Source organism: Amia ocellicauda, chromosome 5, assembly GCF_036373705.1.
Source record: "Amia ocellicauda isolate fAmiCal2 chromosome 5, fAmiCal2.hap1, whole genome shotgun sequence".
In the NCBI taxonomy this organism is placed as follows: Eukaryota; Metazoa; Chordata; class Actinopteri; order Amiiformes; family Amiidae; genus Amia; species Amia ocellicauda.
Genome location: NC_089854.1, coordinates 35,652,327 through 35,675,685, shown reverse-complemented (window position 1 = coordinate 35,675,685; position 23,359 = coordinate 35,652,327). Strand labels below are relative to the sequence as shown.

Below are 23,359 nucleotides of genomic sequence, written 5' to 3'. Positions count from 1 at the left end.
CCGACAGAAACCTTCCAGAACTCTCACAACACTCCGTCAGGCCACAATACTCGAGCAATGGTCAATTCAATAAGGGGTTTCAAGCAAGGCTGTTGTTGATACTTTTTACATGTACGTTTGAGCAGCAACTACTACTGTATGTGTTATTCTGCCTTATTTTAAACTTACATAACTTGGTACATTTTTTAACTATATGTGCTTCCGCTTTTGAAGTGAGGCATTTTAGGACACGTCAACCAGCAGTGGACATCCGTGCAGTTTTTTTTTATGGGTACATCTTCATCTTTTTTGTAAAATAAATGGTGATGCCCTGAAGATGCGTTAGTTGTTTTTTGAATGTGCTGATGAATTCCCAGCAGTCAAAGTGGGCATTAATGTTTGGAGATTGAAATCTGCTCTGTCTTCTGAGCTTGGCATGCTAATATTAGTGCTTACAGCTGTTGTGAAAGTGTGAGATATTTGCTGCGGTAAGAGAAGAGCTATTAGTAAAACATTGTAATCTGCCATTTGAACATGTTCCAAAATCTTTGATATCCTTTGTATCTGCTTCAAATCATGTGTCCATATTCATTGTAGAAAGGTTAGATAAAGAATAGGGCTAATATAAAGGTTTAATTCCCAAGTGTTCAACTACTAATAATAATCCAACACAGTATATTCCCAGGCGGGGTTGTATTTTGTGTTTTGGCGCTGAATGTGACACATTCATCCAAGAACCAGATGGTCTGTTACATTTCAACTTTTGGAAAACATGGTTTAACTTTTCTTCACATTCTGTTTTCACCAAAAGAAACAAACAAATAATGGAAAAACAAAACAAAACAAGAAAAACAGCATTTTTCTGAACTCAATTTAGCATTTAAAATGTTCCGTAATACTTAGAGTGACCTTATGTTTGTAAGTTAGAGACATGTTAGAAAAAAATCTCCCTCCACAAAAATTAGATTGTATTACATTTTACACATAGTTAGTGTAAAATGACAAAATGTAAACCAAATAATAAGAATGCATTTATAGAATTCCTTAATTTAGATTCAGCCCAGAATCTGGTCTCTAAAGCCCCACTGACCCCTACATTATCGGCAACCCTGCACTGATGCAGAGGGAGATGAAAATCTAGTTTTATTTTAACGTTTATAAAAGGGCCAAGTGTGTAGGGGGGTGGGCAGGAGGGGCTGGTGTGCCACACAACATGTTTAAGTTAAGTAGGCGTGCCTTGAGCTTTAAATGGTTGCGAAATACTGAATCTGCAATAGGGTACAGGTACAGGTACAGGTTTGTAATTTGTGATTTATGGCTAGGTCACATTTGTGATATAACCCAGGCCCTAGAGTATTTTAATTCAAATTGAAAAGAAAAGCTATCATAGATTAAAAGTCAGCTCTCCCTTGACAGCCAGCAATTAGAATTCATCAGCAAAGAAGCGAAGGAATGATGAACATTGCCAATTAACAGATGTGTGAAGATATTAGGATCTATAAAACATGATTTATGCTTTGCAGACTCTCATCATGTTTTTGTTCATTTGTATGTTTGTTTGCGAAGGTTGTGCTTGTTCTCATACAGATTGACAAATGTTCGTTTTCTCCCCAGCAGCTCTTCCTTTAAACACTGTTTGAACACTCTAACACTGTTCTCTGGTTTCCCCTTGACAGACAGCAAAGCCATTGTGGATGGGAACCTGAAGCTCATCCTGGGTTTGATATGGACTCTCATCCTGCACTACTCCATCTCTATGCCCATGTGGGAAGATGAGGATGAGGAAGATGCCAAGAAGCAGACGCCAAAGCAAAGGCTGCTGGGATGGATCCAGAACAAGATCCCACAGATGCCCATTACTAACTTCCATCGCGACTGGAAGGATGGCAAGGCCCTGGGAGCGCTGGTGGACAACTGTGCTCCAGGTAAGACAGGCTACCCCACATCCTGCAGATTGTCTGTTGCCCAATGAGGAGATGCACACATCTTTGGACCAAAGGAGCACTGCAAGAGTACAAAAACATCTTCTAGTCTGACAGGAAATTAAAGAACAGTCTGATGATTTTTTTTTTTGAAGACCAAAATAGGGTAAACCTGAGAGCATGGTAGCAAGGGACTGCCTCACATCTCCTAATATAATTCAGTAATTTCTTCATAATAACCATCTTAAGATGTATTAAGAAACAATCAAGCATTGATATTTAGTCACTAAAATCAAAGGGGCAGCTGGGTTGGTCAGACCGGGATGTCAGTGACAGCTGATCCATATCATGTGAAGCACTCCTGGGAGCGGCTCATAACTGCAGTACCAGGTTGTCTGTAGCATTCCAAATTTGGACTGAATTCCTTATGATCTGGCAGCAAGTCTTAGGTGAATGCAGCTTTGAGGGGGCAGACAATGATCTTTTTATGTTCACTAACACATTGGAATAAACACACAACTACATCTGTGTGCCTGTGCCGTACCCACGTTATTGCCTCAGACTTAGAAAGCAAAGTTAAAGCTAAATAAATAGCCTCAATATACAATGTGTCCGTATATGTATATATATAAATAACAGATGTTGTTTCCGGTTGTGATTTTTTAAAGAAATCTACATTGTTTTTACTTTTATTGGCACCCAGATGCATAGTCCACTTTAACATAAACTAATATAAAGCTTTTTAAAGAGTACAGCTGTGCATCATGTTTTGTGGGATCCTACGAATCTGGTTTATTGAAATAGGAACATAAAATTATATATATATATATATATATATATATATATATATATATATATATATATATTTGAGATACCTGAAATCTTACAGGTAATGTTACTTTATAATTAAACTATTGCATTAAAAATGTAATACCTAGAGAAACTTCTAACAAAGGTTTAAACTCCCAGTGCAAAGCAACCTTATTCCTTATTGCACAGTAATGACTTTCTCATTCATTTTATTTATTCAAGTCTTATGATTTTTCATGCTTAACTTCATTCAACCTTGTGTTTTTTTAAACCAGACTAATCTCAGATTAGGATTGGCTTCACACTGTAGATATCGAGAGCCTTTCCTCACCCACAGGAACTGCTGAAGTGTGTGGGAAATGGGCAAGGGCATTGTATTGCTTTCAAACAATAGGTCAATTCTTGTAGAGAACAAACAACATTGTTTCAATGCCATTCACCTACTGTGCAGTAACACAGCCAAGGGTTGTATTTAATTATGTTTATAAGAACTAAAGTTTGAACTGACAGCACAACAGCAGCATGCCTTGCAAAGCACAGGTTGCCAAAGACATTACCATACAGGACATTTGCTTATCATTGTTTTAAATAAGTATATGTACAATTCAGCCATGTGGCTCGGGGCTAAAATATCAGGGTGATTTAAGTTTTGTCCTGTCTCTTCCTGAGGTATTAATCCTTATTAAATAGCTACGCTGTTAGTTTTGCAATTTACTTCTGAGTCAACTCTGACTGAGAGAGTTTCTATGACTGTTCGTTTAGAAACAAATTGAAACAATCACTTCTGGCATACCAGACTCTCTTGTCTCCTTCAGTCAGAACCAGATAATATATTACTGCATTAATACAAATATTCTAACTCGCAATAACATTTTTGGATGTTAGCCGGAATTTTAAAAGTCCCGTTGGATAGAACATTTCCTAGTTATTGAGCCGTCTTGCTATATCTGTACTGTAACTGTGCAAAGTTCATGCAGTCCCTAGTACATGCAGTAATATGTATCAGCAATACTATTGCCAGCATCTGAAAAATATATACTAAGCAAGTAAGTAACATATCACTATTAACCTTTTTTATTATTACCACCTACACATAATCATCCATGTACTAAAACATATCATCATGGTAACTTAAAAGGAAGGAAGCTTCATAGATGAGGGGGTTTGCAACTTCTATAGCTGTAGAGAGAAAGTTGAGTGCAGTTTTCTATTATTAGAGTTTGACTACTGATACAGCAGTGAGCCAGCATTATAGTCATGGCTGTGTTCTCTGGGCAGGGCGGATCAGAATCAGGGCAGAAAGAGATGGCATGCCTCAGGCAGCTGTCTGCTCGGGGTAATTCCTGGGTTGAACTGTGGTGTGTCTGGGGATTTGAAATTTTTGCTGAATTTAACTGTGTCCCACACTGAACCGGGGATTAACCCTTATACTTACGATTTCAGTTTTGTTGATCTGCTTTCTAAACCCATAGTGAAACCCAGCATATGACACTTCCTTCCCTATTTTTACAATGGCTGGACTTGGGCAGAAGAGGAAAAATGTGGTTAAAGATAAGTTTTAGTGGGTCGGCACACTGTGAAACTTGGCCGGTCGTGTGTTGAGAAAAGCCTCCTAAATTTAACTTTCCACGTTCACACCCACAGTCTGTGACCTTTCTGGCTTCAAACCTAACCTCTGCATGTGGCTTATTCATACTGACACCACAGACAAGAGGGAGCAAGGAAGATTGCATGCAGATTGTGTGTGGGTCGTGTGTGGGTCGTGTGTGGCTCTTTTGCAGGTTGTGTGTCGGTTGTGTTGTGGATGGTGTGCGGGTCGTGTTGATCTGTTTTGAGGGACTGATTAACTGCCTGCCCTTTCAGTTCATTTTCAGAACATTTTTAGAAATAAATACTTAGGATACATAGAGGAGTATCAGTTTTTCTGAAGCTGAAGCAGATTAATTTAGCTTAATTTATTAATTAAGTTTTAAAAAGTCACAGGAGAGCAATAAAGAAAAAGTTTGTACCTCAAGATAAAGATCCACAACATATACAATATAACTCTGAGCTCAAATTCTAGACTTTAACAAACCCCACTCAGACCTGGAATGTAAATGTCAATTTGGATAACCTGCTTGGTTGAGGGAGCTACTGTAGGTAATTGTAGATTGAACGCAACAATTATATGAGTACAGTGGGGTTTTGTCCAATGCAGGTGTTATGTTCTTGGATAAGTGAAGGAGGAGGGGAGGCAGCTTCAGTGTCCTGCTGAAGTGCACAGAAGATCTCAATGGTTTGCTCTTGCTTTTACAAGAACCATTACATTGTTGCATTACAGTTTTACGTTGTGAGTAGTTTACCTGATGTGACCTCTCACGAAATGCTGACAGTCAGATTAATTGTGCAGTCAGTCAGCATCCACAACATTGCATGTAATGAAATAGCGCTCCATTTTAAAAGCTATTATTCTTTTTTTATATGAAAGTATGGAAACAGCCTTAAATTTCCATGACAGATAAGTAAAAACACATGAGATCTCCGAGAGCTGCTGCCAAACGTATTGTATTTGCTTATGTATTGTGATCCTCAAGGCGTCCTCACTGGAATTTTCCGCTTTCCTGTGATTTTATGGAGAAATGATACAGCAGATACAAGAGAAACTCTCCAGCGATTACCACTCTCAGCATCCCACTAAATCCCCTCACACTATGTTAATCAAATTTCCCTGTTTTGAATTTGTATTAACTCCAATCAGATCAGCCCCGAGTCCAGCTCTCTGTTCTAAGAAAATTACATGAGTGACAACATATACCCTAAGCAGCTTTTCTCTTTTTCTATTTCTCCCACACCATGTAACATCATATTTTGTATGAGACTTGCTGCGCAATAAAGAACTTCAAGTCATTAATAAATACACAGGCACTGTGCTGAGACCGCTGTCCCTTGCAGCCCAGCTGGGAGATGTTCAGATTGCTGCTTTCCTTTACTCCTTCGGCTTTGAGACTGTGTTGTCCGTCCTGTGTCAGTGTGACCCTGTACCAGTCAGGTGGATGCATTTAGCCCTGGTCTCCTTTTGGTGAATCATCCCAGACGGCAGGGAATTCTACCCAGGCGATTGTAGCTCCTGTTCTTGTAATACAAGGCTGAGTCAGGAACTGGAGTAAAGAAATAATCACCCTCCCCTTCCCCTTTGGTGGCTCCCTTTCTTTACTGTCAGAAAAGCATGTTGCACCACCTGCTGTTAATCCATTTGGGGAATTATCCTCCTACTCTTATACTCTTAGGTAACACTGACTAACTGGGATAATGTGCCCATGTAGCTCTAGGCATTCCCTTTGAGCCATGCGTCTGAGCGCTTGGTAAGCAACGCTGACAGAGCAGTGTTTGTGATTTGCTGACCAAGAATTGTGTTGTGGGGGTTATTAAAAATGATTAGGTTTCAGATGTAGTTTTTGGTGCAAAGTGAACTGTTGTTTTCCTACTTCTCTTTAGCCTAATGCACACATGCACTTGCTGTGTCAGATTCTCTCATGGTGAAAACGCTTGCTGCTTCTCTCCTGCAGGTCTGTGCCCTGACTGGGAAACCTGGGACCCTAACCAGCCCGTGGAGAATGCCAGAGAGGCCATGCAGCAGGCTGATGATTGGCTGGGTGTGCCGCAGGTAAGGCACCTATTATGACATCATCCCCCCCATCGTCAGCGACATCAGTATCAACTGTTCGAATGTTTCTGCTTCAGTAACATGATTTATTCATAGGATTTGTATTCGTATAACCTACTCTCTCCAAGAACAAAATGAGAATCAAGAACAGTTCAATTACACAGAGTGCCCATGAAATTGATTTTTGATGCCTGGTAACAGTGGCTCTGCTTTCTGCTGGCAAACATTCTCATGGTCTTACGATCACACATGCGGAGCTAAAAGACTGTGATCAGTAAAATTTCCTAAGAAAAACACAGAAAATTAAATGGATTTTATAAGGCCAAGCCAAGTTTTAAAAACACTTTTAGACTCAGTGCTGGATAATTGATTTGGACAGGGAATACTCCATGCAAAAGTAGCTTTAGGATGAAATGCTTTTCTTTTCTTCCAAGTGAATTTTTATTACATTCAAAATGGCAGACTTTCTTTTTTCTCTCTGAAAACTGATACTGCACATTTTACCATGTGTGGACATGCATAAAGCAATTTAGTTAAAAATGAACCCCCCAAAGTCCAACCTAGCATCAGCAGAGAGTTAAAACATTACAGAGAAGAGAAACGTTGAGTATTGTATACTTTTTGTCCACAGTCTGTTAAATGTCAGCTGTATAATGGAGCACTGATCAGCTTTAACTCTTCTGACACTAATCTGTCCCTTAGTAGTGTGCTTTAGCTTGGGGCTGAGGGGCTCTAGAAGAATCCTTCTGGAGGATGTCAGTGCATTGCAGGAATTGTGTGTGGCCCGAGTCATGGGGCCCGTGGAATGTCTTGTCTGAATGAGGTTTAATTTTCCTGTCAGTGTCAACTAGGTGGGAGAGCAGGCTCACTCTCAAGGCATTTTAAATACTATGCTATTTTGAGCAACTCCATAGCCTGGCGCTTGCCATTAAAAATAGAAGAAACAACATCTTACACTGCACACAAAAATTACTAGTGAGAAGGTTTATATATCTGTATTTGCATATTCTGCATATCTACATTTGCATATATAATGTTTATATTTTTAAAAGTAAAGATTAAGAATATATTTTCTTCATCTTGTCTTAAACATTTTTTGTTTCTGCGCACAGATTTGTGTAGTAAAAAATACTGTCCTTTCTGAGGTGATAGCAGTGAAGAAAGAAAGAAAGAAAACATATCTTTGAGGAATCTTTTATGTTTTTGACAGGCTGGAATGTCAAGCTTTCAAGAGCTAAGCGAAACACTCCTCTTCCTAAGTGAACAGCTAAATGTATCATGATGTAATAACTAAAGGCAGGATTTTGAAAACTGGCACACACCTTCAGATATATTATATTACAAAAATGACATCCTCATGAGTATTTTTTACCTTTTTCTCTGGAAAAAAAAACACATTGTACATTCCAGCAGAATAAATGAGACCTGATTTGAAATTAATTTGGTTTATGTAGTTACTGAGTGATTTCACCTCCTTGTTTCATATTGATTTATTTTAATGGGAGTCAGGTTTTCTTAGTATATTTCATTTTTAGTTTGTTTTGTCAATGATACTATCCAATGTCCTTATTCCGTTTGCCTATTTTTTTTTAGATTACAAATATTTTTCTTTTACGGATGTTGTTTCTGCTATCAGAGAGAATGAAGATGGTTGGGTGTTGGTTACACATCATTTTAGTTTAATTTAACAAGACCAAAACATTTGTTGCTGAATAATCAGTGTTTAGTATTGAGATGTTTTGAAACCAGTCCAGTTATTATTATTATTATTATTATTATTATTATTATTATTATTATTATTATTATTATTATTATTATTATTATTATTTATTTCTTAGCAGACTCCCTTATTCAGAGCAGCTTACATTTTAAAGCATTACAAACGTGCAGTAGTACAATCAGTAAAAAATACAATAAGCACACTAGTACAATGCGCTATCAAGTGCAGATGTGCTAACAAGTTCATGTCCTCCTGTATCTGTTCTACAGGTGATTGCTCCAGAAGAGATTGTCGACCCCAATGTAGATGAGCACTCAGTGATGACCTACCTGTCTCAGTTCCCCAAAGCCAAGCTGAAACCCGGAGCTCCTCTCCGCTCCAAACAACTCAACCCCAAGAAAGCCAAGGCCTACGGTCCAGGTACAAGACACAGGATGGCAGGACTGAAATGCTGGCAGACACAGTTGCTATCATAGCTATTTGACCAAGCTCTACAGGCACACAACAGATAGTGTTTGGGACCCCTACAGTGCTACTTCATTTCTTGAAGAGTTGAGCAGAGGTGTAACAGCTTTGTAGCATTTATTTTCACAATTCGCAAAATATTCTCTATATCTATACTTACAACAGTGTCATCTTGAAGATCCTTTTTTGATTTATTTCTGAGTAATATAATGTGTTTGGCTCTCTGTAGGGATTGAACCCCAGGGTAACATTGTGTTGAAGCCAGCTCAATTCACTGTGGAGACAATCGAAGCTGGCCTAGGAGAGGTGCTTGTCTATGTGGAAGACCCAGAGGGCCACACTGAGGAGGTACTGGGCTTTGTATATGTGTATATACAGGATGGGCCACTTATATCTAACACAGACTTAGACCTGTTGCAGTGTGTATAGTGTGTATTGAAGTAGACCTGTTACAGTGTGACACAATCTCCCATGGTTGAAAATAATTTGCTTTTCATTGTTCAGCTTTCTCTAATTATAAAAAATAAAAAAATTATAAAATATAAATGGCCCACCCATTATTATGTAAATGTTTCCTCTTGCTGTTTATGATTTGTAATAGACAGAACAGAATATTTTATAAGAATTGCTTTTGTTTCTCTTTTCTTGTTTATTTTGTAGGCGAGAGTTGTTGCCAACAATGATAAAAACAGAACCTACTCTGTAACCTATGTTCCCAAGGTAGCAGGGCTTCATAAGGTAAGAATTTCAGTGTTTGAAAAGGAGTAATTTAGTACTGTTTCAGGCCTTTTCCCAGTGAAGCAGCCAGCTTGTTAGAAGAGAAATGAAGTAAACTAGGACTGTGATCTCTTTTGTGACGGGTTGGCAAAATATCATCCAATCCATTGGGCACGCCTGCTTATTCGCCAAGTCATTATGTGTTAATACTACAAACAGATTGTTTTTTGATTCATGTTTATGTTTTAATGAATTATTTTAACATTATTTCTGTGTTGTTGACCACTCTAGCTAGCTGAGTGCTTTCCCCCTCCCAAACTATGGCATCATTAGTGCTCTTCACTGTTATATAGTGTGTATGAGGTGTGCACAGACCTGGTTCATGGCACCTTTGTATGATGGCATCTGATTAGGGACTAGGTCAGGGCAAATTTTGGCACGGGTACAAAAAAATGACTAATGATTAATTAACTGCCCCTACTATAGTAAATAAGATTAAAATTCACTACTGAGCTCCACAAAATAAAAAAGGCACACAGTCTAAATCTCCCTCTTAAAGTTACTTTTTTATATCTATACTTTTTTATTTGGTTAGACATTAATCTTCAGACCAATAACGACACTTGGTGTGTGCATAGAAAACAGAATAAGAAAACATGTGCTTGAAAATGCAGGTTTGACATCCATTCCTGTCATTGTTTCCTCCAGGTGACTGTGCTGTTTGCCGGCCAGAATATTGACAAGAGCCCCTTCATGGTCAATGTTTCCATGGCACTCGGAGACTCCAACAAAGTGTCTGCCCGGGGGCCCGGTCTGGAGCCAGTGGGCAACGTGGCCAACAAGCCCACATATTTTGACATTTACACAGCAGGTAGGTAAAGAAGGATATCCTCAAGCCGAACGAGAGGTTTTGCAATGGAGCCAGTTAGTGCTGGCCAGCCACATTCAAATTATATAAAATTGCATTTGAGTGAAAAGCAGGGCAGCTGCTGTGTTTCGACCACAGACGTTCTCACACTTGTGTTTTGTGTCGGCGAAGGTGCTGGGGCCGGCGATGTGGGTGTGGTTATTGTGGATCCCCAGGGACGGCGTGACACTGTGGAGGTCATCCTGGAAGACAAAGGGGACAGCATTTTCCGTTGCACTTACCGCCCTATTCTGGAAGGACCCCACACCATCTACGTAACCTTCGCTGGGGCTCAGATTCCTAAAAGCCCCTTTCCTGTCAATATCTCTGAAGGTAAGCATCTGGGTATATCTCAGTAAAATTATATTACCCTTGCCATTACTGATTTAATTACGGGAGGCAGGATCTTCCACATTACTGACTTTATACAATGTGTTCATTTCGTAATTTGCTAACTTGCTAACAGTTGTCTTTTTCTCTCTCTTTTTTTTAATCTGACAAATTAGTTCACATAGATTCTACAAATGATCTACACATGCTCAAAAAAACTATTTGAGTGACTTTTAGGCAGAGTTATTATTATAATACAGTCAATATAAAGGTGGTGTGTGTTACATTCACGTGTGAAGGTTTGATGCTGGCTGTTTAATTTTGGATACAAAAATCATCTGAACTGTGGCTCATGATATTCTAATTGACACAAATAAATCAACAGATACATATTTAACAAATTGTTGCGACTAAACAATTGTCATTTTAAGATACCATAATGACATTGCACTTTAATCACTTGTCTTATACAATAGCTTTGGAAACAAGAGTACATTTCTGTATACAGCTGTAAAATAGTATAATAATAATAATAATAATAATAATAATAATAATAATAATAATAATAATAATAATAATAATAATAATGTAGTCATCCAAGTGCATGGAGTTTGAAGAGACAAGTGACAGTTTTCCCTCATGCACAGAGAAAGAGTTGCAAAAATGATTGATGTCCAGCAAGCAAGGCCTGCAGGGTCTCCCAGGGTCTGCAGGAGGGTTAGACTGTGGAGTGGCTTCTTTAAGGACCCTGCAGCTTGAGAGATGTCCTGCCATAAGATCTCTCTCCAGTCTACATACAGACATATGGACAGCACTCCCCCTCGGCAGTGCCCGGTGTAAAACCTTGATCCATCTCTCACTTGTCTGTCGTTCTAGCTCCACAACCTGCCCGCCCAACTGGCTCGCCGGTTCAGATAATACCTCAGTCAATTTGCACTCCGCCAACTGAAAAGCCAAAGAAAATCCCACCCCCAACTCCACCCAAACCAAGGCGACCAAGTTAGTACAGGCGCTGGTGTGGCTCATGGCTGGGCTGAGCCTGACCTGATCCAGGGCTTCACAGGATCACAGCTTGTTGGCATGCGCTGGTGCTTTGTCTTCTGTAGTCCCAATCAGGGCGGCTTTCAGTGGAAACGAAAAAAATATGTCAGCATTGAAGATATATTTTTGTGTTGTAACAATGGCAAAGGCAACCGAAAAATGTCTTCCGCGTGGATGGCCATTTTAACATTGATTCAAGAATTGAACTAAGAATTAAGAACTAGGAGTTAAATTCAGTTAAATTAAGTTTCGCATTTCTGATTGATCCAACCCTGAAAAGCAAAAATATCTATCGCTTAAAAAACATGGAGTATTATATTACATAATTGGACGTTTCATAAAAAAATTGAATGTTAAAGTAATCTTTCCTACAATCTGCATTTTCCTGTTATTTTCTATTCAACGAGTTTGATGTCCTTTTACGTCTTCCCTGCTGAAGTTGCTGTTTTCATTTTCTTCTGCTGTTCCTTTGTACATATTTTGGGGTGAAGTACATTTCTTGTACACTATTTTCAAACAAGTAGTATTGATAAGGACCAATGGAATTATGCAAATTCATTCAAACTAGAAGAGAAGGAGAGAAGGAACTATGGAACAGGGTTTATTATGGGTCCAGTAATCATGTCACAATGATCTACTGCATTTTAACTTTCTGCCACTGTACAGTTACAGACAGTAAGCTTTGAAACATATTTTCAGAAACAGAAAACAGAATCACGTGTAAGAAGATATTCAACATGGTCTAAATCCAATAATAGGCAAGTGCAGATTTGATAAATTGTAAGAAATACAGTGAGGGAAAAAAGTATTTGATCCCCTGCTGATTTTGTATGTTTGCCCACTGACAAATAAATGATCAGTCTATACTTTTAATGGTAGGTGTATTTTAACAGTGAGAGACAGAATAACAACAAAAAAATCCAGAAAAACGCATTTCAAAAAAGTTATAAATTGATTTGCATGTTAATGAGGGAAATAAGTATTTGACCCCTTCGACTTAGTACTTGGTGGCAAAACCCTTGTTGGAAATCACAGAGGTCAGACGTTTCTTGTAGTTGGCCACCAGGTTGGCACACATCTCAGGAGGGATTTTGTTTGCAGATCCTCTCCAAGTCATTAAGGTTTCAAGGCTGACGTTTGGCAACTCGAACCTTCAGCTCCCTCCACAGATTTTCTATGGGATTAAGGTCTGGAGACTGGCTAGGCCACTCCAGGACCTTAATGTGCTTCTTCTTGAGCCACTCCTTTGTTGCCTTGGCTGTGTGTTCTGGGTCATTGTCATGCTGGAATACCCATCCACGACCCATTTTCAATGCCCTGGCTGAGGGAAGGAGGTTCTCACCCAAGATTTGATGGTACATGGCCCCGTCCATCGTCCCTTTGATGCGGTGCAGTTGTCCTGTCCCCTTAGCAGAAAAACACCCCCAAAGCATAAAGTTTCCACCTCCATGTTTGACGGTGGGGATGGTGTTCTTGGGGTCATAGGCAGCATTCCTCCTCCTCCAAACACGGCGAGTTGAGTTGATGCCAAAGAGCTCGATTTTGTTCTCATCTGACCACAACACTTTCACCCAGTTCTCCTCTGAATCATTCAGATGTTCATTGGCAAACTTCAGACGGGCCTGTACATGTGCTTTCTTGAGCAGGGGGCCTTGCGGGCGCTGCAGGATTTCAGTCCTTCACGGCATAGTGTGTTACCAATTGTTTTCTTGGTGACTATGGTCCCAGCTGCCTTGAGATCATTAACAAGATCCTCCCGTGTAGCTCTGGGCTGATTCCTCACCGTTCTCATGATCATTGAAACTCCACGAGGTAAGATCTTGCATGGAGCCCCAGACCGAGGGAGACTGACAGTTATTTTGTGTTTCTTCCATTTGCGAATAATCGCAACTGTTGTCACCTTCTCACCAAGCTGCTTGGCGATGGTCTTGTAGTCCATTCCAGCCTTGTGTAGGTCTACAATCTTGTCCCTGACATCCTTGGACAGCTCTTTGGTCTTGGCCATGGTGGAGAGTTTGGAATTTGATTGATTGATTTCTTCTGTGGACAGGTGTCTTTTATACAGGTAACAAGCTGAGATTAGGAGCACTCCCTTTAAGAGAGTGCTCCTAATCTCAGCTCGTTACCTGTATAAAAGACACCTGGGAGCCAGAAATCTTGCTGATTGATAGGGGATCAAATACTTATTTCCCTCATTAACATGCAAATCAATGTATAACTTTTTAGAAATGCGTTTTTCTGGATTTTTTTGTTGTTATTCTGTCTCTCACTGTTAAAATACACCTACCATTAAAATTATAGACTGATCATTTCTTTGTCAGTGGGCAAACGTACAAAATCAGCAGGGGATCAAATACTTTTTTCCCTCATTGTATATTCATATATGTTTTAAATATACAGCAGGATGAATAAATTAATATTAATTAAAACAAAAAAGTTAATATGAAAGACTATTTCAGAAATGTCATGATTAAGATTTAGTTTTGCGTAATTCACTAAATGTTAAAATGACTTTCCTGGTTGGCATTTTTTAAATGCAGTTCATCAGTTGGTCACATAGGGAAGCCCATGTTTCTTAATCCAGGTGGCTTGTTGTGTGTCTGTCACCATTGCTACAAGACAGGTGTTAGGCTGGATATTACAGATGAGAATGCTACTGTGATATTTAGTTTTGTTCATAACCAAGTCCTGCTAGGATACAACTTTTAATTGTGCATACAGAGGAAATATACTTGGATTGTCTTCATAACCTACCTATTAACATATTTTTGCTAAATGTTTTGCATCACAGGGTCGTTATGATTTTGCTAAATCCCCCCAAAAAACACAAAAATGTCTTGCCTTGGAATTACTTTGGAGTAGGCCAAGCTTGTTTTTATAGACAGTTACAATCTAGCTTAACAGCTCTCCAACTGTCTTTAGTTAATGACTTTTTTTCAGTGCCAGATTTGTCCAGATGGAAAGAACTGTTTCTTTCCCCTTTAATGTGGAAGCAGAGCCAGCAGCTACCATTACCTATGGCTGCCACTTTAGAGTTTGTTTGTTTTTGTGATCACATATTTTTTTCCCCCAAATGACTAACCTGTTTTGTGTGATTCATACAACACAGCAAATTTCTCTTAAATAAAACATGTCCATTCCCTTTATTTTTCTCTGCTTTATGTTCAAGCCATATCAATGCAAACATTTTGATTAAACCGAGCAGTTGAGAATTATTTATTACCTGATTTCTTAGCAGACACCGTTATCCAGGGTAAATTACTACAACATATCACATTATTTTTACATTTGTAGCCATTTATACAGCTGGGCATTTACTGGAGCAATCTAGGTAAAGTACCTTGCTCAAGGGTACAACAGCAGTGCCCCTCTCACCTGGGCATTGAACCCACAACCCTCCACTCCAGAGTCCAGAGTCCAGAAGGAAGATGCGGTTTAATTATTTTGTATATCATTACCCAACATTTCTTACTGTAGCGGCCTTCTGAACAAGACATTAAGTGACTCGGCACGATGGACACCACACACTATGCGTCCTACTCACTGAAATCTTTATATCAAACATCAGAGTTGTTTGAATTACTGCTGTGACTAGTATTGCTAGCTATTGAGAGCTGTGTTGCTTGGGTACATTCTTGGCTGCTTGAGTTCACAGTCATTTGAGGTGGCATCTGTTAAATGTCCTTTCTTTTTTTGTTTTTGGCATAGTGCAGCATAAAACCATTGCACTGTATTTTGTGCTTGCTGGCTTTTTGTACTTTCTTGTTTCCAGGAAAATGTTGGTTCACCTTTTTCTAGCAGTGCTTTAGGTACACTATTAATTTCCACATGGCTCCATGATGGTGTTTCATGCCCAATAGAACTAACAACTACTTCCAGATGCTGCCTCTTTCTCCCTGCTGTGAGTTCAGTGCCCCAGATGCCTTCAGTTCTGTGTTTTCTCTCCCCGCTAGCCTGCAACCCCAATGCCTGTCGAGCCACAGGTCGAGGCCTGCAGCCCAAGGGGATTAGGGTGAAGGAGGTGGCTGACTTCAAAGTCTTCACTAAGGGAGCTGGGAGTGGAGAACTGAAAGTGCTCATTAAGGGGCCAAGTAAGTTCCGTTTAACAATTTATATGTGATCTCACGTGGAATCATGTCTGAAAGGGTCGTGAAATTAGAAATAATCTTTGTGCAGTGTGCACTAATTCATACATTCTTTTGAGGGTCTCATTTGCAGTCTAGGGTCCCTCATATTGTTGACACAAATAGAAAATGAGGAAGATGTGCTTTCAGGGATTTAAACTAATTCTGAGTTTAACTGAAAATATCTTTATTTTAAAAAGCATTTTATGGAGTATGTAAGACCTAGTTATAGCAACTTTCAACTGGTAATTATTTAACGTCAGAGTATTGTTATTGTGGAAAATGCACACAGTGAACTATGTCTTTAAACCTGGGCATGGCTGACCACTGTTATCTTATTGTGCTGTGGCAGAGGGAGGTGAGGAGCCTGTGAAAGTGCGGGAAGTGGGCGATGGAGTGTTTGAGTGTGATTATTACCCAGTGGTCCCGGGGAAATACACGGTTACCATCACGTGGGGAGGCTACGCCATTCCAAGGAGGTAAGCCTGTCCCGCTCAGATTATCAAGTCCAGACTTTGGCCTGGCCTGAATCAACACTGTTACCCTCTAGCTAGCTAGTCCCAAATTAAAATCCCCAAATGTGATTCCTTGTGAACAGGACTCGGCCTTCAAATAACAAAGGGGGATCAAAGTTATTATTTTGTGTGGGCCTTAGCCGCCAAAGGTTTCAAATGTGAGATACAAGCAGCATGCACTTTTATATGCAGAGCTACAAAGAGTGTTAACAGTTCTTTAGGCCCTGGATATTGATTATATTCATGCAGAGAAGTGCATGTGTACTAAGATTTTACTCTCTGTTCACAGCCCCTTCGAGGTGCTGGTCAGTGAGGATGCTGGAGCGCAGAAGGTCCGGGCCTGGGGGCCTGGACTGGAGACGGGGGTGGTGGGAAAGTCAGCAGATTTTGTTGTAGAAGCCATTGGAACCGAAGTGGGAACTCTTGGTGAGTCTGCAGAGTGCAGCAAAGAAAGGCAAACTATGTGGACGATTAATATAGTATTATGGTAAACATGCCTGATAATGTGACTGTGTGTAAGTGACACAAAAACATCAAGCACAGTATGGAGCAGACTCATGCATAGCAGTATGTGGTAACCTGGCCTTGTGCATTTGTGTAATATGTTCCATGGAATATACATATTTTCCATGCAGTACAAATAAATGTGTCAAATGAAAGACCTCTGCGCCTCATGCACAGAACACATCAGATTGACCTCACAAAGGGGATCCAGTGTAAAGAAGTGTAAAACATGTGTAAAACAGTGTAAAACATGTGTAAAACAGTGTAAAACATGTGTAAATGTATAGCAGCCCTCAAAGTACAGTTACTCCACTTTTAAGGTCAGTAGAGGTTTCTTAACTTTTCAGTATTGTCTCATTAAGTCTTTGAAGGGTTTGGTTGTAAACACAAAATTCACGTGTATTAATTTCTTTATTCTGACATTCATACTGTTCTTCTTACTGACATTCCTTCCTTGTGGTGCTGTCCGGTCCTGGCTCCGGTGTTTTTAATTTTGAGCTGTTGAGAAAAACACAAAATGTTAGCAAATGGCTGGATTTGGGATGAAAGGCCTGTGAGCACAGCGCCTCGGGGCGTCCTTTGTCAATGCAAAGGCTTCCCGCCCACTGCCGACATGATGGGGAGAGGAAAGATCAGGCCCAGTGGGATTCAAGCAAGTCCCCAGCCCTGCAAGCAAACCTCCAGTCAGGGCTGAAATACCATACAGTCTTATTGTTATTCCTATTCCTTTTCTGTTGTTGTTGTTGTTGTTGTTGTTGTTGTTGTTGTTGTTGTTGTTGTTGTTGTTGTTGTTGTTGTTGTTGTTGTTGTTGTTGTTGTTGTTGTTGTTGTTGTTATTATTATTATTATATTAATGTGATCGGTACTCAGATAGGTTGTCGAACAACAATAGGAACTTAGTTTTATTTTACAGCTGGGGAATTTTGTGTTTTTCATTTTGTGCTTCTTAATTTTCCAACTGGAACTCATCTGCAGAGCCTGGGTTTCAGAAGAAAGCACTCAATTTTAAGAGACTGACTCCACCCCCCAACCTTTTAACCAAACTCTGTAATTTATTTAATCTGTCACAGGTTTCTCCATCGAGGGTCCCTCCCAAGCTAAGATTGAGTGTGATGACAAAGGCGATGGGTCCTGTGACGTGCGATACTGGCCCACAGAGCCTGGTGACTATGCCGTCCATGTCATCTGTGATGATGAAGATATCAAAGACAGCCCCTTCATGGCCCACATCTTGCCTGCTGCCAATGACATCTTCCCTGAAAAGGTAGGCCTGACTTTTCAGCACATCACACTGTGTAATGGCATATCCTAAGGCAATTTCCATATGGAGACCTCACACATCTATAATATACTTTTATATATTTATCCTTCTTATTAGCATGACATTCTGTATTGTGGCTTTGTGTTACTGTTGTGTTTGTACTTTACAGGAGTGGCATGTGAATGTGGTGTGTTGTTTTCTGAAAGCTTGCACCTAATTGCGTGCCGCTACATAAACCCTTCTCTTGAACCACATAATTAAATTTATTTCAGTGAAAGATGCCTCCTGATATTCCCTTAATCTATACTGATAGCTCCTCACATTTCCTTCCTGCAGGTGAAAGCCTTTGGCCCAGGACTGGAGCCTACGGGCTGCATTGTAAACAAGCCTGCGGAGTTCACCATAGATGCCCGTGGAGCTGGCAAAGCGGAACTCAGGATCTACGCCCAGGTACCGTACCAACACACGCAAAGTTAGGATTATCTCTGCATGTCATACATAAATGTAAATACTTTTTTTTACGCAACTGTTTGTCTTGTGCCCCCTTGCAGGACGCTGAAGGATTACCGATTGATATCCAGATAACCGACAACGGAGACAACACTTTTCTCTGTGTTTATGTTCCAACTAAGCCAATCAAGCACACTATCATCATAACCTGGGGAGAAGTGAATATACCAAACAGCCCATTCAGGGTGAGAGAGAGGCAACAAACTGTCCTGCAGCTTATTACAATTTTATTTATAAGAATGACTCCATAATCCTCATAGTATACACAAGGCAATCTACATGTTCTGGACATTAGAATGTCTCTGATATTGTAATTCTCTCTTTTGGACACATCTCCCTGATTCAGTGTTTGTATTCAACTTGTGATTTGCAATTATCTCCCACAGGTGAACATAGGGGAAGGCAGTCACCCAGAGAATGTCAAAGTGTACGGACCAGGAGTGGAAAAAACGGGTCTGAAAGCCAATGAACCGACATACTTCACTGTGGACTGCACTGAGGCAGGGCAAGGTAAGACGGGGTCACATTGGCAGTCAAGCTTGTGAGGGTAAAAGAGATACATTGAGATCTGTAATAAAAACGGTCTGTTTTGGACATTGCAGGTGACGTGAGCATTGGTATCAAATGCGCTCCTGGTGTAGTTGGTCCTGCTGAAGCAGACATTGACTTCGACATCATCAAGAATGACAATGACACCTTCACTGTGAAATACACCCCCCCCGGAGCAGGTCGCTACACCATTATGGTGCTGTTTGCAGATCAGGTGACTGCTTTTTTTTTGGCTGTTTGTTTTGTATCTAAAAAAAAGGTGAAATCATCTATCCATCCATCCATTTCCGAAACCGGTTATTCTGGTGAGGGTCGCAGGGAATCCGGAGCCGATGTGAAATGATGTAACATCAAATTTCTACTCTGTGTGTTCGTGGTGCAGTACACCTGATATATTTGAAATTTAGTTTCCTGAAAATATTTGTTTTTGCAACCAAGAGCTTTATCTCACTGACATAACGGTTCTCGTTTCTCTCTTAGGAAATTCCCATCAGCCCCTTCCGTATTAAAGTTGATCCATCCCACGATGCTGCAAAGGTGAGGGCAGAGGGCCCAGGACTGAACAGAACAGGTAATGCTTCTGGAAAGTGTGTTAGTTATCAAACACACTGAGCACATTGTTCATCATGTTTTGCGATCAAGCTTTTTATTACAAATTTATCTCAGCTGGTTACAAGTACTGTTAGAGGTACTTATACCGGATTGTTTAACTTGTGACCCCTGCTGCAGGTGTGGAAGTGGGCAAGCCGACCCACTTCACGGTGTACACCAAGGGTGCTGGCAAAGCCAAGCTGGATGTTCATTTTACGGGGGCTGCGAAGGGAGACGCTGTGCGTGACTTTGAGATCATTGACAACCATGACTACTCCTACACTGTGAGATACACTGCAGTGCAGCAGGTAGGTGCATCACCAGGCTTTGGGTATTATATTATTCAACCCTCTATTGAAAACAGCTTCAGAATATTAATCTGCAGCAACTTTCTTAATGAATGGGTTTATTCATATTCAAGCTCCCTTTTTCAAAAAAACTAATTGTTAAGGACGTTCTGAATATATATTCAATACAATAATTTTCTTTCCAAGTGAAAATGTTTTAGTTGTAATTTGTATTAACTTCCTGCTGTGATGTTGAGTTTACACTCCATTCACAGGGGAACATGAGCATCTCAGTAACCCATGGTGGAGATCCCATTCCCAAGAGTCCCTTCAACATCACTGTGGCACCACCCCTTGATCTCAACAAGGTCAAAGTTCAAGGGCTTAACAACAGTAAGTGTGGGTTGTGTGAAGACACAGGATTAGAGCAGCACAGTACACATATCTTTTCTCAGTAATTACCCAGCTGCACATGTATGGCTGCTCTTCAAACAGCTGCAGATGATTCAAATTGAAAACATAACTGTGCATCTGTGCAGAATGTATCTTGCTCATTGGCATTAGGATTGAGTTTATGTAATATTTTACCACCAGTGTTGTAAGTTTTTGATTGGCTCCTCAAAAAAAATCACATACGTCCCTGCCACTTTTGCTGGACACGTCCCATTAGACAGACTGCATAAACACATCAACAATCATAAAATAAATAATCGAAAAGCAGATTGAAAACAAATGAGAAGAAAGGACATGACACCAGCATTCTTTTTCCCTTTTTTTAGAAGTGGATGTTGGGAAGGATCAGGAGTTTTCTGTCAATACCCGCGGGGCTGGGGGGCAGGGGAAGGTCGATGTGCAGATCACCTCTCCTTCTCGACGGCCCATCCCCTGTAAGGTGGAAAGTGGCACCGCCAATGATGTGCACTCAGTGAAGTACATGCCCCCCGAGGAGGGGCCCTATAAGGTGGAAGTGAGCTACGATGGAAACCCTGTGCCTGGGAGCCCCTTCACTGTGGAGGGAGTCATGCCCCCTGATCCATCCAAGGTGAGTAGTGTGTGGATGTCTTCTGTATTTATTAATTTATCTGCATAAACCAATGGAGTTGATAGCCTTGCAATAAGCATATGCATATCATCACTTTCACCCAGGCTTATTAAGTGCCAGCAACAAAATATGGCAGGAAATAAATAGTATCTAAAAAGAAATCTGTCTCAGCAAGGGTTAGTGTTACATGATAAGGGTGACATTTATACTGCTGCAATCAAGTGCACTTTCATATCAGCTTGGCCTGAAAATATTGCTGCCTTCCATTGAGTTGCTGCCTAGCGTCCATTAGGAGAGAGCCCTGGAGAAAAGCTTTAATTATTAACAGCATGTTCATCTCTGTTGAATCCTGCAAAGGGTTACGGAGATCATTGTATTTGGCACTGCAGATGTATTTCCTAATTAATTGAGTGTAGTGGTTAGACTGGATTAAATTATATTTTGGATAAGGTCACACGTTGTCCAACTTTGATGCTTTGGCCCAATTGTGCCTGACTCACAACCAGATGTTCTCTTTGTCCTTCGCCTTAAGAGGACATTAACTTCCCCAGTTCTGACAAGCTGTTCTTCATGCACTGCCACAACAAAAAGGCCTGGATAAAACAATGGCTCTTTGACACAAAAGTCAACCCTTGCCCTTCGCCAGCTCCTCTCAGAAGTGCACTTGCTGACTTGAATTTCAAATTGTATGCATCTTAATGTTTAACACAATCTACAATTGCAATGATGTACGAGCATTTCGGACTTCAGGGTTTCAGCACTGATAACAGCTTATGATGGCAGCTGTCCATAATTATTAACCCAGACCAGATTTGTTTTGAAGGAATTTTAGTTGCTCACCACAGGGTGTGTGCTACACAAAGAAGAGTGTGTGGTATTCATACCATTCTGGTTACATGGTGGTGTGCATCCAGTATAAAAGCTGTGTGCACATGTTTTATATGAATAAATCTTTAAATTGGCTCTACTTTGGTTAAAATTTAGGTGCATACAGTTTTAAATTCAGCTTGTTTTTGGCAGGATGTGATTCAAGGTTTTTCCTTTTTCTTTTTCTTTACTTTAATGTAAAATCACTGAATTTAGACTCTAAACCAGCAGAGATACAACAGAATTGATATTGAATAAATATATTGTTTTTCAGGTGCGTGCTTACGGGCCTGGTCTGAAGGGTGGTATAGTGGGCAAACCAGCTCCCTTTGCCATTGACACTAAAGGTGCCGGCACTGGGGGGCTCGGGCTCACAGTGGAAGGCCCCTGTGAGGCGAAGATCGAGTGCCAGGACAACGGCGACGGCTCCTGCTCTGTGTCCTACCTGCCCACCGAGCCGGGCGAGTACTCCATCAACATCCTGTTCGCCGAGGCGCACATCCCCGGCTCTCCTTTCAAAGCTGCCATCAAGCCAGTCTTCGACCCCAGCAAAGTGACAGCCAGTGGGCCGGGCCTGGAGCGGGGCAAGGTCAACGAGGCCGGGTCCTTCACGGTGGACTGCTCCAAGGCCGGAGACGCTGAGCTGACCATTGAGATCATCTCAGACTCCGGGGCCAAGGCAGAGGTGCACATCCAGAACAACAGCGATGGCACATACTCCATTACCTACATCCCACCTTTCCACGGCATGTACACCATCACCATCAAGTACGGAGGACACTCGGTGCCCAAGTTCCCAGCCCGTGTCCAGGTGGATCCAGCAGTGGACACCAGTGGGGTGAAAGTGTACGGGCCAGGAGTGGAGCCAAGAGGTAAGAGATTCTTTGAACTGGTCAACTGCTAGATTAATCCATGTTCTCTCATTGGTCATCAGCAGTACATGATCTATCATTGGTTAGCAGCAGTAGTACTGTTTCAAGTAGCAGAAACAACTTGTTTTTAATGAGATCTCAGGAGGAGCGTCAAGGCAATCAGAAAACACAACTCTTTATGGAGACAGGGAACTACTTGTAGCTTGGCCTGATGTGGTATGATGAGTTTTTATTGCTTCACACTGGAATACTCTTTGGGTAGGTCGTTATTGATTGTCTTCTCAGCGTTAAATTAAATAAAGCTTCATTAGCAACAATTTTTTAAAAATAGGTTTAAGTGAATCATATGAAGTGTGTCATGTTAATTTAAAGCATGTGTTATTCATCTCAAGAACGCACAAGTCTTAAATTGATTAAAGGATCCCTGTGGGGAGAAAACAATCCTCTGATGTTATTCTGTCGCCTTAAATGGGCTTGTCTGTCATCTTGGGGAAATTCATACCAGTAAGATGGAGGACACTGGCTATAGTTCAGGGCTGTTTGCTCAAATGAGGCCTAGTTTCCATCCGTGTATTATTATAGCTGTGATGAAAACTACACTAGATGTTCATACCTGCATGTGTGTTTTCATTCATAAGTGTAGTAGACCGTATTGATGGGAATCCCACTTCAGCTTGCCGCTTGGTGCAGATCTGACTTCTTG

The 23,359-nt window shown here is 40.7% G+C and overlaps 1 protein-coding gene across 5 annotated transcripts in view; it reads left to right on the top strand.

Annotated features, from left to right (window-relative positions):
* flncb (filamin C, gamma b (actin binding protein 280)) overlaps nucleotides 1–23,359 on the top strand; it is a 60,800-nt gene that overhangs the window by 16,972 nt on the left and 20,469 nt on the right. For 3 of the 5 annotated variants that reach the window (XM_066704963.1, XM_066704960.1, XM_066704958.1), the window contains exons 2-22: nucleotides 1,656–1,904; nucleotides 6,257–6,354; nucleotides 8,344–8,494; nucleotides 8,769–8,887; nucleotides 9,200–9,277; nucleotides 9,965–10,127; nucleotides 10,296–10,496; nucleotides 11,370–11,492; nucleotides 15,488–15,625; nucleotides 16,011–16,137; nucleotides 16,463–16,599; nucleotides 17,748–17,941; nucleotides 18,275–18,388; nucleotides 18,490–18,633; nucleotides 18,835–18,958; nucleotides 19,051–19,211; nucleotides 19,478–19,568; nucleotides 19,727–19,896; nucleotides 20,151–20,268; nucleotides 20,655–20,917; nucleotides 22,059–22,656. In XM_066704963.1, the coding sequence (XP_066561060.1) occupies nucleotides 1,656–1,904; nucleotides 6,257–6,354; nucleotides 8,344–8,494; nucleotides 8,769–8,887; nucleotides 9,200–9,277; nucleotides 9,965–10,127; nucleotides 10,296–10,496; nucleotides 11,370–11,492; nucleotides 15,488–15,625; nucleotides 16,011–16,137; nucleotides 16,463–16,599; nucleotides 17,748–17,941; nucleotides 18,275–18,388; nucleotides 18,490–18,633; nucleotides 18,835–18,958; nucleotides 19,051–19,211; nucleotides 19,478–19,568; nucleotides 19,727–19,896; nucleotides 20,151–20,268; nucleotides 20,655–20,917; nucleotides 22,059–22,656 (3,561 nt within the window). The remainder of the gene's footprint in view (nucleotides 1–1,655; nucleotides 1,905–6,256; nucleotides 6,355–8,343; nucleotides 8,495–8,768; nucleotides 8,888–9,199; nucleotides 9,278–9,964; nucleotides 10,128–10,295; nucleotides 10,497–11,369; nucleotides 11,493–15,487; nucleotides 15,626–16,010; nucleotides 16,138–16,462; nucleotides 16,600–17,747; nucleotides 17,942–18,274; nucleotides 18,389–18,489; nucleotides 18,634–18,834; nucleotides 18,959–19,050; nucleotides 19,212–19,477; nucleotides 19,569–19,726; nucleotides 19,897–20,150; nucleotides 20,269–20,654; nucleotides 20,918–22,058; nucleotides 22,657–23,359) is intronic. The other 2 variants (XM_066704962.1, XM_066704961.1) reach the window with 1 other exon arrangement.